This window comes from Diabrotica virgifera, chromosome 8 (genome assembly GCF_917563875.1).
Source record: "Diabrotica virgifera virgifera chromosome 8, PGI_DIABVI_V3a".
In the NCBI taxonomy this organism is placed as follows: domain Eukaryota; kingdom Metazoa; phylum Arthropoda; class Insecta; order Coleoptera; family Chrysomelidae; genus Diabrotica; species Diabrotica virgifera.
The window spans coordinates 42,852,229-42,870,286 of NC_065450.1; the positions used below are offsets into that span (position 1 = coordinate 42,852,229).

Sequence of the window (18,058 nt, forward strand, 5' to 3'; positions counted from 1 at the left end):
CATCATTCAATCAGTATGTGTTTATAGCTTTGTTTAACAATAAAAAAATATTTAGCAATCGCAGTAATCAAAACATCATTCAATCACTATGTGTTTATAGCTTTGTTTAACAATAAAAAAAATCATTTTTAGCAATGAAAGTAATAAAAAAAGATAGAAGTTGATTTGAACTTTCAAATGCGGTAAGTAGAATTGCTATTTTATTTTTCAATCAAAAGTTATTCGGGTTCAAAAATTGCAATTTTTCAATTTTTTGAAAGTTCAATCACAACCGCGTTTATCTCGAAAACTATGCATCCTACGAAAAAACTTATAGGACCATTTTTTGCTGCGAATCACCCAAAAAAATACAAAAAAATGTTTTGTTTTGCGAAAAATCGCTGTTATGTAATTCCTCAAGTTCTTTGTTTATAACAATCTCATCGACATCCGGATCAACTGTTACCCAAAAAATTCGTGTTCTACGGGTCAAAATACATAAAAAAAAACTTGGATAAGTCCATCTGAATTAAGGAGGCCGTTGTACACTTCGCGTCAAAAAAAACTGGTACAACTCTTATAACCGAAAATCGTGTTTTTTAAGTTGTGTAAGTTGATCTTGTCACAAGTGTCATTCTAATTTCTAGGGCAACGTTGCCAGTACAACGAAAATATTATATCAAACTAGGTAAAAACGGGGCTGTGCGACAGACCGCATTTTTTAATATACTAAAAACTAAAACAATTGTAATTTTCCGTCATCTCAATTAAGTATCCATACATTGATTCGTGTTTTATTATAATTTATGAAAATATTTCCATTCAAAAATATTGATAGATAATAAATCTTGACATGACTTTAAATTATTATGTTTAATGTCAAATCGAGAGGTGTGATTGGTTTCTCGTAAATTGTAGGACAAAACTGCATTATACATATAAGTTGTGTAGAATAAATAAAATACACTGGAAAAATTAAAAATTTAATTTGAAATTAATACAAAATGAATAACTTTACAGTGAACAAGTGTGGAATTTAAATATATGTATTACAATTCGAAATATACATTTTAAACGTTATTTTTTTTGTATTTAGATTTAGTGCAATTCCGTTATATGTGATGGCAACAACGACGTAATTCACAAACAATAATTGTCAGTCTGAACACAGGTTTACATTGGGAAAAAAAAGTGTACCAGTTTTATATGACGCGAAGTGTACCCCCTCCCCCTGGCGACAGGACTAAAATTCGGGACAGCCTATCACTTTCTGTTATATGTGAGGTTATAATATACTACTTATCCCTGCACAATAAATTGTCTTTTACTTCATAATCATGGTCAAAGACTGTTTACCGTCTGCGCTATTTTTCAATTAGGGATTCCAATGAACTGTCAGTGGTGGTCGGTGGATGGCTAAACTGACATGCCCATAGACATAGTTAAGGGGGGTGGTCGTGGCGTATCTAATGTTTACATTGAATATTGACAAATTTGTAAAGAATATCCTGTTTGGTTTTGTTTTTTTGTTAATTGTGTAGCGAAATTTGTGAAATTGTGATAGCAAATTAAATATGAAGTGGTTTAAACATTGGATACGCCTATGGATGACAGTTTCGCCATCCAGCAGCCATATTATATCACGTGATTTGGAATGCCTAATTGATATAGTACTTGACGCCATCTTTCAGGAAGTCTATTGACAAATTCACAAAAGTAGCATACGTTGGACGGAGGTAGCGGAATTAAAAGGAGCTCACTGTCATAGCGACCGTTCCGTAACATCTTCCGCAAATAGCGCCACATTCAACAACGAATTTAAAACAGTTGCGGAAATAAATTGGTAACACTTTTTTTGACAGTTGCGGTTTTGACACTTCATATTTACTTTTATTATTTACTATAAGTATTTGTTTTATTATATCTATTGTTTTTATTATTTACTTTAACGTAAGATTATTAATTAATTCTTGTTTTGTATTTCTAACGTTTTTATTTATTTACATTTAATTTTAATTTGTTTTGTTATATAATCCACTTCTGCAATTATATTTGATTTAAAATGAATTCAGGAATTGTTTTGTCATTTGGCAAGAACGTCAACTTAGATCTCTGACGTAGATAATGACGTGCAACGGTGTTTATGCTGTACCAACCATTATCTAAACTGAGTAGTACAATATAGTAAGAGATCAGAATAAGGAACAATACAAATCTACCATAATATTTATATTAAATGTTTATTATCTTAATTTTACCCAATATATAACAAATGATACACCTACAAATATATTGGGAGTTACTAGAATAATGAATTTAAATAAAGTAAATAAAAAGCGAGTTTTAACATATAGTTCTGTCGCCAGGGGGTACAACGGCCTCCTTTATTCAGATGGACTTACATACCCTAAGTTTTTTTATGTATTTTGACCCGTAGAACACGACTTTTTTGGGTAACAGTTGACCCGGATGTCCATAAGATTGTTATAAAACAAAACATTTTTTGTATTTTTTGGGTGATTCTAAGCAAAAAATGTTCTTACAAGTTTTTTCGTAGGATGCATAGATTTCGAGATAAACGCGGTTGAACTTTCAAAAAATCGAAAAATTGCAGATTTTGAACCTGAATACCTCTTGATTAAAATATAAAATGGAAATTCTGCTTACCGCATTTGAAAGTTCAAGTCAAATTATATCGGTTTTGATTATTTAAATTGCTAAAAATTATTTTTTTTTATTGTTAAACACAGCTATAAACAAATGGTGCTTGAATGATGTTTTCAATGCATCTCTGATTTAAAACCAAACGAGTAGGTGCGCCTACAAACAGGCAATTTCTACGTAGCATGCGTTAAAACGCATCCATTAGGCACGGGAAACACTATTTATCTCGAAAACCATGCATCCTACGAAGAAATTTGTAAGAACATTTTTTGCTTAGAATGGCCCAAAAAAATACAAAAAACTGTTTTGTTTTGCGAAAAATCGCTGTTATGTAATTCCTTAAGTTCTTTGTTTATAACAATCATATCGACATCTGAATCAACTGTTACCCAAAAAATTCGTGTTCTACGGGTCAAAATACATAAAAAAACTTGGGTAAGTCCATCTGAATAAAGGAGGCCATTGTACCACCTCCCCCCCCCCCTGGCGACAGGACTAATATTTTTTCTAATGATCTATGATATTGCTTAGTAGTTCACACTATTTTAGATGTGCTGGCGCTGATCTACACAGGATGTGACTAATTTTCATAAAAATGGATGACACTTGACTAGATTATTTTTATCCTTTGGCATTTTTTAAATATTCCTAACTAAATATTTATTTTTTGACAATATTGGGTAGGTATTGTTTTCAATAATATTTTCAGGCTTTCTTGTCGACCAAATTTAAGAATTTTGAACATTTGGTTCATTATTTAATCTAAATGTACATTCATCGCTAAACAAAATGTTTTTTTAATTGTCTGGCTGCATTAGCCCTCCCTAAAATTTCATAACAAAATTCTTCTTGTCTCTCAGCTTCTCCGTCTCTTCTGGTGATATTGAAATGTATACGAACGGAGTTTATTTCTTTTCAAAATCTTTAAGGCTGTGGAATTATGAATGTCAAACTGGTCTGCAATGGTTCGATAACTTATGGTAGGGGAGCCCAAGCTGGGATTTTTGCAGTTACTCGAGCGCGTCAGATTATCATATGGGGAGAAACCTGGTGCCCTGCAGATGTACTTCTACCATATATTAGCTCTTAACACAGGGGAGTTCGTTAAGGGGGGCGCGAAAAAAAATCCATCCTTAAAAATACTCAAAATTGTCAGATTAAGATAAGGTAAGTTAAGGACATGCAAAACAGTGTATATTTCAAAAATCTGACGATTTGAGAGGGGCGTAAGGAAATGGGTGAGTTAAAAAGTTTAAAAAAAAGCGAATAATTCGCGAAATGAATATATTTCAAAAATCTATCGAATGATACCAAACATGACCCCCCGCGGAGAGGGGTGTGGGGTAAATTTAAAATTTTAAATAAAAATCCCGCGATATTTCGCAAAATAAACATTAGATCGAAAAACTGCAAAATACACTTAATTAATATTTTTGAAAAATCTATCGAATGGTACCAAACACGGCCCCCACGGAGAAGGGATTGGGGGTTACTTTAAAATCTTAAATAGGAGCCCCAAATTTTTATTCAAGATTTGGATTATTTACGTAAAAATAAGCAACTTTTATTCGAAACATTTTTTCAAATTATGGATAGATGGCGCTATAATCGGAAAAAACGATTGTTGAAAATGGAAAATTAAATTAAAAATGGAAAGTCCCCACTAAAATGGAAAACTTTACTTAACTTTTTTTGATTTTAGGACCTATAATAATCACAACCCAATAGGTCCCCAAAGTGCTCGAGTGACTGCATATATACTGTTAAAACATTGATTTCGTTTTGACTTTCTAAATTTTTTGGTATCTTAACAAGATTGATTATAAAGACACAATTAGAAATCACTGTCCCAGTATGTTCAAACTTTTTAAAAATGACTTGCAATTCTTCTATTGGAATCATCATCATTAATTAGCCCTGATTTTCCATTCTTGAACAAAGGCCTTCTACAGATATTTCTATTTTTTTCTGTTCTGCGCTTCTGCTATCCAATTGGTCTCAATTCCTTTGAGGTCGTCGGCCCATCGCGTTGAAGGTCTTCCTCGGCTTCGCTTGTCTGCCCCTGGTCTCCACTCAAGCATTTTTTGTCCATCTGTCATCTTCCATTCTTGCCACATGTCCCGCCCATCTCCATTTTTGGCTTGTAATACGTTCGATGATATCGTCCACTACGAACGTCCTCGTTTCTTACTCTATTTCTTACGCTTCTTTTATTAGGATATCATACATTAAATAAAAATGAACAGTGCGCGCACTATTGCCTCTATAAAACATCTTTACTATTGCTACATTTTCCTCAACTGAGTACATTTCATCAACTTTATTGTTTTTTTAACAATAAATCATAAAATAAAAATATTGACAATTCAAATATTGTTAATATGGCTTTTTTAATACAACTTTAAGGTTACCCGATTCAAGTTTTATGACATCAGAACCTCACAGTGTTACCGAAACATCATAATAGTGATGAAATGGGGTCCCGGTGAATTCGTAACTATTTTAATACCCCATCCTAATTACAGGCCAATTGGCAACTCTGGCCCTCAGGTAATTTTTCGGTAACCAATCAACTACCGATGAATTCGTAACTAAATAAAGGTATAATCTTTTAGACTTAAAATAAACATATGGAAAATCTCTTTGCTTTTAATTTATCACATGTATTTAAATAATTTATCATTGCTAAACATCTAAATATTCCTTCCATTGCAAAAATGGACTAAGACAGGGTGATGGACTATCTTGTCTCTTATTTAACCTGGCATTAGAAAAAATAATTCGAGAGTCCCAGATTATTACGAATGGTACTATCTTTAACAAATCAGTACAAATTGTTGGGTACGCAGATGAGATAGACATCATAGGTAGGTCCACAGAATCTCCGACTGAAGCATTTCGGTCGTTAATAGCATCTGCACAGAGAATGGGACTAAATATAAATGTTCAAAGGACCAAATATATGTGTTGCACTAGGTCAAGCAACCCGACATCTACAAGCATAATAATTGATGACCTAGAACTGGAAGGTGTCGACACCTTCATATACTTAGGCTCGCTGCTAACTAAAGATAACAATGTCAGTGAAGAAATTAAAAGAATAGTGCTCGCCAATAAGTGTTACTATGGCTTAAGAAGACAGATAGCCTCAAAAATGCCTAGAAAATTAAACTGACTATATAAAACACTAATAAGACCAGTGCTAACATATGTTTTAGAAACTTGGTCATTTACACAGAACGAACAAGAACTGCTCAAACGTTTCGAGCGAAAAATACTAAGACGAATATATGGAGGCATAAAAGAACAAGGTTTGTGGCGCAGGCGTTACAACTTTGAGTTGTATAGAAGTTTTAAAGAGCCTGACATTGTAAAATTCATTAAGGTAGCACGCCTTAGATGAATAGGTAATGTAATCAGACGAGAGGAAGATGCCAGTCAGAAAAGTTTTTGACCGAAGAGGGCCGATAGGACAACGAACAAGAGGAAGACCGAGACTTAGGTACCAAGACAACCTAGAAAATGATTTGAAATCTATTGGAATTAGAGCATGGAGAAGAGTTGCCAGAGACAAGGGCGAATGGAGGATTGTTCTGGAAAAGGCTTTGGCTCATAAAGAGCTGTAACGCCACTGATGATGATGATGATGATAAACATCTAAATATTGAATTTACAATTACTTGATAAAAACCAAGCTCGTGTAGAGTTATACTTGATGTAAATAATATTTATAATACGTGTTAAAGAAACACTATAATATTGTTCCAATTATTTTATTAAGATATTTCAATTTTTGCTATTTTTTATAGGTAGGTACATATAATACAAATATATAATGTTTTTAAGCAAACCAAGAAATATTCGGTTTAGATTTAAGGTATTAGATTTAATCAATGGTTTCGAATTCACCTGAAGAAAGTTTCGAGTTGGCAGGTCAGGTAATAGGAAAGTTACGAATTGGCCGGTGTACATTTTGATTTGAAAATTTTTGTCATTAAAAGTTACGAGTTGGCGCGTGTCCATGAAATGTGAGGAATTTTCAAAATGTCAATTATTTAAGAATAGACTAGTAAATTGTATTTTTAAAATGAAGAAAATAATCAAAGTTTCAAAATTTTCGCAATTTTCACTAACGGGGAAACGAGACACGTTTTATTCATAATATTATGAAAACATAAAAAAGTATAACTTCAAATTTTAAAACTCAAATAGTGAGACGCTGTAATTGAAAGTAATAAATAAACAAAATTAAAATAAAATAAAATTAAAATAAATTTAAATAAAACTAAATAACATTAAATAAAATTAAATTGAATAAATAAAAATAAATTAAATTAAAAATCATCGCGTAGATGATAAGAAAGCTATACTTCCCCTCCTAAGTCACTCTCTCGGAGTGCCACATCCTGTTTTTTTTTTTGTTCTAAGAACCTAAACTTCACCAAAAACCATGATAAATTAATTAAAAATGATACAGTTATACCGTATGAGAAGATAATGATTCGCCAGAAGTTTTAATGAAATGCTTATGAATATCAAACCAACTTTTAAAAACATGTTCTTTATCAATATCTGGATACTTTTCTTTATCATTCACTAAAACGGCGTGCCACCTACAGTTCCTTGCACCATCATATTCTAAAGATTTGGCCGAAGGCATGGCTTTAAGGAAAATCTTGGGATCAGGTATTTCAAAACCTACGTTATAGGGTATCTACGTTACGGCGCTAGACAGGCGAGAAGTAAGATGCAACTTTTAGATCTCCCTCAGCCTTCTTTGCTCCGGCAATTCATTGGTTTGCACATTTTAGAAACCACGAAGCAAGGGCGCCCATATAAAAATTTTTAGGGGGGGGCCAAACGTGAAGATGTTGCACATTACATTTTGTTTATTTCGGATGACAATATATATACAGTAGACTCTCTCTATAACGAACACGGATATAACGAGGTTTCGCTTATAACGAGGTACATTAGGTGTCCCATGAAATTCCTATTGAACTATAACGCTCTATAACGAGGCATATTTGGTTATAACGAGGAAAATTTAAATCGAAGAATACTTGTCTTTACCTGTTTTTAGCGTTGTAATGGTCATAAATAAATAAATGCCCCAACTACCTGTACATAGAAATGCCCAACATCTGTCTTATTATCGAGGCCAGTGCTATAATAAACTCGGCCACCTGTAATAAACATCTGCCTGTTTATCGACCGATATTGAATACTATAGGAAATTTACAATTTATGGCGGCGAAGTCTCATTGTTCACTGTTCAGGTTGACCATCGACACATAATAAACTACATAAGAGGCATCAAAAGATTTCAATATTATTATTGTTTGATATAACGAGATCCGCTTATAACGAGATAATTAATTCACCATTTCAGTTCTCGTTATAGAGGGAGTCTACTGTAGTTTAAACCACCTAAAAAACCTAGTTTGAACCCTGTTGTGAGGAATTATTCATACATTTAAACACTAGACCAAGTTTTTAAATGGAAATGTCATGGGTACCACAAAAGTTGAGCCTCTCTTTAAAACCCGTTTGAAAAGAATACAATGCTTGCAAAGCCTTCCCTTCAACTTTGGCGAGCAGACTAACCAAGAGTATGTGTCGAACCAAGTTTTTACTTTAAAATCTTAAAAAGGAGCCCCCTTTATTTTTGCAGATATAGAATCCTTATGAAAAATAAGGCACACATATTCCAAACATTTTTAGAATTGTTGATAGATGGCGCAAATCAATCGCATTTTCCGAATATAGCGCCATCCGTCAACAATTCTAAAAAAGTTCGAATAAATGTTACTTATTTTTTGAGGAGGAAACTCAATCTGCAAGAAAAAACGGGGGTTCCTATTTAAGATTTTAAAGTTAACTCTCACCCCATCTCCAGAGTGTGGAATGAAAAATCCTGTTTGGTGTCATTCTATAGATTTTTGAAAAATATTGAACACGTGTTTTTTAGTTTTATTTGGAAGTACATCTATTTCTCGAGATATTAGACCGTTTCTATAATTTTGCTGTGGTATCACGATATACCGTTTTTTCCGATTATAGCGCTATCTAGGTATCCACAATTCGCAAAATGGCTCGAATAAAATTTGCTTATTTTTACAAGGAAAATCCAAATCTGCAACAAAAATTAGGGGTTCCATTTAAGATTTTAAAGTTACCCCCCGCTCCACACCCAGGGGTTGAAGTGGTGGACTTGTTTAGTGTCATCGCATAGATTTTTGAAAATTATTGAACACGTATTTTTCAGTTTTTCGATCCGATGTTCATTTCGCGAATTATTCGGCCTTTCCGCTACTTTTGGGACACCCTGTATATAACACTCATTCATCATGAAAGATCACCTGTTTTTCATTTAAATAAAATTGTTCTGTTCATCATAATGCACACTTTAAAAATAATCTACTTACTAAAAAAATACTTTTGCAAACTAAAATTTGACTATGTTCAATAAATTTTAAAAATTATTTTTCAGTATGAATTTTTTCAAAATATAAAATATAATTACTTTATACCAGTTGTTAAAGACAAATGGCTCATTAGTGATTATCGATCAGAGATCGGAATTCTTGCTGATATGGTTTTTTTGCAGTATAAAATGATTCATTTAATTTGTAATTTTGGGTGTCGATTACAGTGTATATGTTTCCCACGCCTCTAATCTCTGTCAATGTTTTCGTTAGTAGCATACCGTGATTGTGGGAAATGTGTATTATGCACATTCCATACAGACCACTGTCGCAGACACAAAGATTTTCTGTTAAACTATTAATAACTACCCAATATGTGAATTTTTTTTATTAATAAATATGTTGTTTCCAATTTATCTCTTAAAATTATCCAATAATGTTTTAACAAAAATGCGTTTATGTAATATAAATTTAATTTTTTTCTTTCCCGAAAAGTTAGGGGGGGGGCACGGCCCCCCCCCCTGCCCGTGTGTATGGGCGCCTATGCCACGAAGGTATTACCACAAGATTGGTCCCAATAAAGTTTTATTTTTGATATTATTTTAATTTTATTAAAAATGAAACTTTCGCTTTTTAAAATCCTTTGAATTGTTAAATGACTTGAAAATGTTCTATTGGGATCATCATCATCAATCATCTCTGATTTTTCCATTGTTGAATATAGGTCCCCTCCAGATATTTCTATTTTTTTTTCTGTTCTGCGTTTCTGCTATCCAATTGGTCTCAATTCCTTTGAGTTCGTCGGCCCATCGCGTTGAGGGTCATCCTCGGCTTCGCTTGTCTGCTCCTGGTCTCCACTCAAGCATTTTTTGTTCATCTGTCGTCTTCCATTCTTGCCACATGTCCCATCCATCTCCATTTTTGGCTTGTAATACGTTCGATGATATCGTCCACTACGAACGTCCTCGTTTCTTACTCTATTCTGTACGCTTCTTTTATTAGGATATCTTACATTAAATAAAAATGAACAGTGCGCGCACTATTGCCTCTATAAAACATCTTTATTATTGCTACTTTTTCCTCACCTGAGTACATTTCATCAACTTTATTGTTTTTTTAACAATAAATTATAAAATAAAAATATTGACAATTCAAATATTGTTAATATGGTTTTTTTAATACAACTTTAAGGTTACCTCATTCAAGTTTTATGACATCAGAACCTCACAGTGTTACCGAAACATCAAAATAGTGATGAAATGGGGTCTCGGTGAATTCGTAACTCTTTTAATCCCCCATCATAATTACAGGCCAATTGGCAACTTTGGCCCTCAGATAATTTTTAGGTAACCAATCAACTACCGGTGAATTCGTAACTAAATACAGGTATAATTTTTAGACTTGAAATAAACATATGGAAAATCTCTTTGCTTTTAATTTATCAGATGGATTTAAATAATTTAACATTGCTAAACATCTAAATATTAAATTTACAATTACTTGATAAAAACCAAGCTCGTGTAGAACTATACTTGATGAAAATAATATTTATAACGCGTGTTAATGAAACACTATAATATTGTTTCAATTATTTTATTAAGATATTACAATTTTTGCTATTTTTTATAGGTACATATAATACAAATATATAATGTTTTTAAGCAAACCAAGAAACATTCGGTTTAGATTTAAGGTATTAGATTTAATCAATGGTTTCGAATTCACCAGAAGAAAGTTTCGAGTTGGCAGGTCAGGTAATAGAAAAGTTACGAATTGGCCGGTGTACATTTTGATTTGAAAATTTTTGTCATTAAAAGTTACGAGTAGGCGCGTGTCCATGAAATGTGAGGAATTTTCAAAATGTCAATTATTTAAGAATAGACTAATAAATTGTATTTTTAAAATGAAGAAAATAATCGAAGTTTCAAAATTTCTTTCGCACTTTTCACTAACGTGGAAACGAGACACGTTTTATTCATAATATTATGAAAACAGAAAAATGTATAACTTTAAATTTTAAAACTCCAATAGTGAGACACTGTAATTAAAAGTAATAAATAAACAAAATTAAAATAAAATTAAATTAAATTAAATTAAATTAAATTAAAATTAAAATAAAATAAATAAAACTAAATATTATTAAATAAAATAAACTTAAATTAAATAAATAACAATAAATTAAATTAAATTAAAAATCATCGCGTAGATAATAAGAAAGCTATACTTCCCCTTCTAGGTCACTCTCTCGGAGTGCCACATCCTGTTTTTTTTTTGTTCTAAGAACCTAAACTTCACCAAAAACAATGATAAATTAATTTAAAATTGATACAGTTATACCGTATGAGAAGATAATGATTCGCCAGAAGTTTTAATGAAATGCTTATGAATATCAAACAAACTTTTAAAAACATGTTCTTTATCTATATCTGGATACTTTTCTTTATCATTCACTAAAACGGCGTGCCACCCACAGTTCCTTGCACCATCATAATCTAAAGATTTCTGATCTCCTATGTGTAAACATTCCTGTGGTTCTAGATTTTCCAGTTTGGCCGAAGACATGGCTTCAAGGAAAATCTTAGGATCAGGTTTTTCAAATCCTACGTGATAGGATATAAGGACAAACTGAAAATAGTGCCTGAGTCTGGTGTTGATCAAAATGTTTCTTAACCTAGGATCATAATTTGAGACTACTCCTAGCATGACACCTAGAACAAATGAAATATTAACTATATGGACAAAGCTAGTAAAATATTTATTTATTTATTAATAACAAATGGGGCAAACCCACTATCAAAATTATACAAAAGTGCAACATTAAATAAATATACAAAATATAAAATTACAAATGAAAATAAATATATATCTTCTCCTCCTTTTTCTTATGCAAACATGACTGTCTGTTTTTTCAATGTGGAAACAAAGCAAGAGATTAAAAAACGACTTTTCAAATTTCTCACTATAATGAGTTTGAATATGATTGCAACAAATCTGGGGTTGTTAAAAAATGAACAATTTGAAGAAACATGTATTATACACCACAAGAAATAGTTTTTTATAACGAGTTGATGTGATGACCTACTACTAATGATGATGATGAGCTACCTGAAGAGAATTACTAAACTACAAATCTTTGAACTGCTAAATGTTTTTTTTAAATTATATATTATTCCATTAATAATGCTGAAGATTTATTAATCATATTAATAATTATTCATAAAATTACAGGTAACTATTTACTTGGAAAAAGACACATTCCAAAAACATTTATTGTTTTTTTCAAACAGCACAACTGATTTTTATCAAGATTTGCACACGCATCACAATTACAGACTGCTCAAATGATAATTAATTGATATTTCAACTAATACTATATAGAATAATATGTTTTTTCCTGTATTGTAACATTTGTAACATTTTCACAATAACCAATTCAAATGTAGATAACTATCTACCAAATTTCAATGAGTTTATTCAAATTATGCAGACACAAGAAAGATAAGATTTGCTATGACCATTTAAGTACCTACTAAAATATAGTTATATCATCACCAACATAGCTGAATGTTATCATACGCTTGGTAGTTTTATTAGAACAAAATTTGTTATTAAATAAATTGTGCAATTAACACCTTGGCTGCGTTACGAGACAAATAGACTTCGTATTACACTAACGGTTGGTTGTGTTGACTGTATATGCCTAGTAACACACCCAACGTAAGTTTATAAATATCTCTAAACGCAGCCAAGATGTTAAAGTTGCAAAAATACTATTAAAGCTCTGATATAGGCTGTAAACATAAAAATGTATTGCAACAGTTACCTTTACTTCTAAGAAACGATAAAAGTCCATATGCTCCGTGTGCTACTTGCCATACACCTGAACCACTGTACATATCAATTAGATGATTCGCTACCTGATCTAATTTTTCATTGTCACAATTTATATCACTCTCTTTAAAAGAGTCTTTCACAACTGTGTGCCACCACTTTTCCCATCCCAGACCTGTATGACGTCCAAAATTTGGATGTTCCTGACTCATTTTTCGAAAATGGGTTTTAAAATTATGGCCCAAAACCTTTTTATCACAGGATATTCCATATAGGGCACCAATTTCTCCATACTGCTGGCCAGGGGATGTTTTAAATTGAAGTAAAGTGTCTGTTACGTCGAATGTTATTAGTCTTAATTGAGAAAGGGGCCTCATACTTCACAAAAAATTGTTAAAACTTCATATATGTCCACACTAGTAAAAATAATACATATTTTACCTACAAATTTGTGAGAACATTTTGATTGATGATATAATAATAAACTTTTGACGTTTAATTTTAAGGTTAGGTTTCAAAGTTTAAAGAGCAAATGGCAGGAGAATGCAACGTTGTCATATATTCACTTTTGTTATTGCACAAGAACAAATATATCTTTATTAGTAGTTGATATTAACCATAATATTCTAGATAAATGTACAAAAAGACGTATATACAATGTGTATTTTATTATTTAATTTAAGGTATACGTACAGTTCACCAAATATAGCTGAAAGTGTGAAAATAACTACGATCATGATGCGCATTCGTCAAACGACGGACCTCGCACTCGCACTGACGGTCCTGGCCACAAGAATCTACAGGTCGAGCAAGTCTCGTAAATTTCACGATTGCGAGCCACGCTTCACGCAACCGTGTTTGCGTACTTGTGTTTCGAGTTGCGTGGTCGTGCGGAGTTATATTTACCAAATTTAAATATAATCGTTTCTACTTCTACTGAGTTTGAGTAGGTCACAATTAAATCAATATGGCTACTGGGTGTAAAAGATAAATCTTATTCTATCTGTTCTTAATGAGTTTTAGATAATTTTAGTTGTATTTCTTTGTAATTTTGTGTTGTACAAAGATTAATTTAACATTTTCTCTGGAAGTATTAATTTAGAAAGATAATATGCTTCATTGGTGTTGTGTTTTGAAGTGTGAAATGCAAAGTAATTGTGATAAAGTCAAGATAAAGTTCACTTTTAAACTGAACTAAATAAGGTATCTGAGAGACAACAATGGTTAAATGCAATACAATGTACAGGTTTTACTAGCGAAATGAAATATTTCCTGTCCTGTCTGCTGTAATCATTTTATATCTGGTAAGTTACAATTACAACAGTAACGATTTTTGAAGATGTTAACAATTTAATCTTATAGGAAAACCAGCCGACTTAATCGATAATAACAATCTCCAGATTGGGTTCCTTCAATAAATATGGGCTATTAACACAATGAAATAAGTTCCAGAATATCTAAAATGGAGTGGTATCAAAGGAGAATTAAAGGAAAAAATATTCATATTGAAATTATTTATAAGGCACTGGACTGTCTTAAATTCTACAATAATACTAGGTGGGTAAATGATTTTAGACATTTTTCATTAAGAGTAGATTAAGATTAAGTAGATTTTCATTCAGTAGATTTAAGACTTGTTTACACGGGTAGAGTAATGATGCAAGTACTTGATAGAGTAGAGTAACTCTACCTGTAAAAATGCTCAGCACAGTAGAATAGCTGGTAGAGTGTATAGTTGGAGTTAAAGTAGAGTGACTAGCAACCTATGGCAAAGTAACTACTCTATGACCACCACTACTGCCAAAATGTCTACTCGGCTGCACACTCTACCCATGGAACACGCTCAATTATGGCAGAATAGAGTAGGTAGGAGAGTACATGGGGGCGCTGTCATTCTGGCTGGAATTGTGTTTTGTGTCAATAGTGAAAATGAAGTTCACCGAAGATGAAACTTTAAAACTTGTAGAGCTATAATACGGCGAAAACCAGTGTTTATGGAATTTAGGTATTGTATAGGTACTACAGAAATAAAAGTTTGCAGCAAGCTGCGGAGGATGAAATCGTCAAAAGAATGGCAAAGGGGGCTTTGGAGTAAACGAGCTTAAGCAAAAAATTAAGAATTTAAGGTGCACTTATAATCAAGAGTGTTTAAAAATACAAAAATCGGTTTCACTATACTAGCATCAGTACTATACTTGTACTCTCCTCATGTGAATGGTATCAAACCATTTTTGGTAGAGTACTACCGCTACTCTACTCTCCTCAAAACTCTACCCATGTAAACAAGTCTTTAGAAACAGTGGAAAATGAGGTAGCTAGTAGAGTAGTAGTAGAGTAAAATATACTGGTTTAGCAAATTACAATGTTTTAAGGTAATACAGTAGCGATAAACAGGTAGCCAAAACGTGTTCCAAGATTGTCACTGTAATTTTGAATATTTTTTCGAGGCATTTGGCACACATATTCGTAAAATAATAAAGAATGGCGGTACAGAGCCCAATTTGAAAAATATATTAATATGTGGAAATTACTCTGTAATTATACAATATTTAAAAAACGAGCCTGTACCGCCATTAAGAAGAACAAAAAAATACACTTTCTTCAAATAAACTTTTTTATCCGATGCCTAGATTTTGTGTAATTTTGGAACTACTAATGAAATAAAAAATTTTAGTAGTTCCAAAATAACACAAAATCGGATAAAAAAGTTGTATTTGAAGAAAGTGTATTTTTTTGTTCTTCTTAATGGCGGTACAAGCTCGTTTTTTTTATATTGTATTTAATTACAGAGTAATTTCCACATATTAATATATTTTTCATATTGGGCTCTGTACCGCCATTCTTTATTATATTACGAATATGTGTGCCAAATATCTCGAAAAAATATTCAAAATTACAGCCGCAATCTTGGAACACATTTTCGCTACCTGTTGATCGATACTGTTTCCTCTTAAGATAGTTTTAATAGTTATTTATGATATAAGTATTAAAAGTACAATTTTAAGACGCGCATGTGAAAGTTAACTTGAAAAAATAATTTTATTAATGTTTTGACTTCCACATCAGATGTCATTGTCAAAATACAAAATATTCATTATTATTAGGTTTGTTCTAGCAAACAGTCAAACTAGTCAAAAACCATCAGCAAACAGTTGGTCAGTAAAAGAACATAATACAGTCACCAGTGCGATCCCCTCTACTCGCGCTGGTCCACTATTCGCTGATGGTTTCAAACTGATGCTAGAACAAACCTATTATTATTATGCATATCATTATCTGTAAATAATATTTCTTCTGATTGTTAATTGTAAAGGATAGAAAAATTACCATTTATTTTATTTTTTTTTAGAATCAGCTGAGAGAAGTGGTCTACAAAAAACCAGGAAGGAAACGGAATATGTGGCTACGAAAAGCAAAAGAAAGGTTTACAAAGCAAATGTGACACATTTTTTTGAAATATTTAGGAATATCAGTAAATTGCATTAAAAAAATGTATGAAAAGATTTTGTTCAATAAAAATGTTTATATTTATCAAGGATGTATTATTTGGTATGGCCACATATCGTCAGTGATGTAATAATACATCCTATCTGTTTTTTCATGAGTTTTGTAAGAGAGACTAAAAACTTGTCTTAGGGTCACCTCCTGTTTTCATATGATATTTTTTGACTTGTTTTGTAGTAAATTAAACTATCTATGAACTACAAAACAAGTCAAAACTTACATATGAACACAGGAGGTGACCTTAAAACATGTTTTTCCATCTCTCATACAAAACTCATGAAAAAACAGATAGGAGGTATTGTCACATCAGCAAGGATGTACAGTGATGAGTGTCCTAATAACCGGCAAAATATGGGCAACATATTTAGTTGTGAGATAAAAAGAAATGAAACTAGTCGAGCTGGGAAATTTAGCGAAATTAACCTTTAAATTTACGTTATATTGATCCCACCTTTACACATATCGGAGGAGTATGTCAACTAAAACTGTCACTGTGACAGTGGTAGTTTCCAAACTCGTCTGAAGGTGGTACACAATCAATACAATCTAAATGTATAAGTTAATATCGCTAAATTTCCCAGCTCGACTAGTTTCATTTCTTTTTATCTCACTACTTAATACGTTTTCCATCTTTTGTGCTATTTTGCAGGTTATTAGAGCGCTCATCACTGTATTCTGGTATATCCAGGGAATGTCTACAAAATATATTTTGAATGTCCAGAGAACATTCGTGGACATTCATGGAATGTTCCAATAAGACATTCAGGTAATGTTTAAAATGCTGACACAGGATTTTCCTGGGATGTTCTGGGAACATGTTTTCGGGGATATTCCAGGAATTTTTCAATGTCTGTGTACCTTCTATGGAATATTTTGGTGTTATTACCGCCGCACTCCACTTGCGATTTGTAATCAGGAAGATTGAACACATTGTTTCAAATACAAGTCAATCCATTTGTGACTAAATAATCATGGATTGACTTCTATTTGAAAGAATGTGTTCAATCTTCACAACTACAAATCGCAAGTGGAGTCCGGCGCTTAGGGCTACTTCCTCTTCGGTATTATGTATTATACTACAGAAATCAGGAACTTTCCTTCTAAATATATGTATGCATCTTGGCCATCAAACATATTCTTCCAAACATTTTTTTAAGGGGTTACATAGGTCTTGTGGGTAAAAAAGTGACTTTTTAAAAAAATTATATCTCGAAAACTAAAATTTATTTTTATTTATAATTGGAACATGTAAAAGTATAGTACTTAAGGTAGTCTCAAAAAAAGTTTCAGCCAAAAATATTCATTAAGTTTTTTTGCGTTGGCAGCATAACTAAGTCCAGTCTCATCTGAAATCAAAAAGTTTCTTGTAGTTTATACCTCTGGCTAGAATATGAATGAAGGAATTAAAAAAAATTTAATTTGAAGATTTTACATAAGTTTAAACACATTTTTGACCCCAATTTTTCTCATTTTTAAAGTAGTTTTTTTTATAAAACAAAAATGACCTCATCTAATAAAAAATCCTTTGTTCATTCACTAACCAGAGGTATAAACTACAAGAAACTTTGATTTCAGATGAGACTGGACTTGTTATGCTGCTCACCGCAAAAAAGGGCTGTTGTCGAAAAATTGCAGTCAACTCTACAAAAATG

General features: G+C 32.1%; 1 protein-coding gene and 1 long non-coding RNA gene across 4 annotated transcripts; one reads left to right on the forward strand and one right to left on the reverse strand.

Moving 5' to 3' along the window:
• Nucleotides 1–381: 381 nt before the first annotated feature.
• On the reverse strand, nt 382–13,496 carry LOC126890536 (rhythmically expressed gene 2 protein). Of its 3 annotated transcripts, none has more exons than XM_050659543.1 (3): nt 12,895–13,492; nt 11,356–11,779; nt 382–7,074 (listed from the first exon to the last, which is right to left on the reverse strand). In XM_050659543.1, the coding sequence occupies exons 1-2, from the start codon at nt 13,277–13,279 to the stop codon at nt 11,403–11,405; spliced, it is 762 nt and encodes a 253-aa protein (XP_050515500.1). In that variant the 5' UTR covers nt 13,280–13,492; the 3' UTR covers nt 382–7,074; nt 11,356–11,402. The 3 variants fall into 3 exon arrangements, with proteins under 3 accessions (XP_050515500.1, XP_050515498.1, XP_050515499.1); XM_050659541.1 differs by lacking the exon at nt 382–7,074 and adding an exon at nt 7,081–7,187 and having other exon boundaries at nt 11,471–11,779; nt 12,895–13,496; XM_050659542.1 differs by lacking the exon at nt 382–7,074 and having other exon boundaries at nt 10,114–11,779; nt 12,895–13,491.
• Nucleotides 13,497–13,596: 100 nt separating this feature from the next.
• Nucleotides 13,597–17,059, forward strand: LOC126890537 (uncharacterized). Its single transcript, XR_007700350.1, has 3 exons — nt 13,597–14,206; nt 14,265–14,459; nt 16,252–17,059. It is a non-coding gene; the product is annotated as an uncharacterized LOC126890537 (long non-coding RNA).
• The last annotated feature ends 999 nt before the right edge of the window (nt 17,060–18,058 follow it).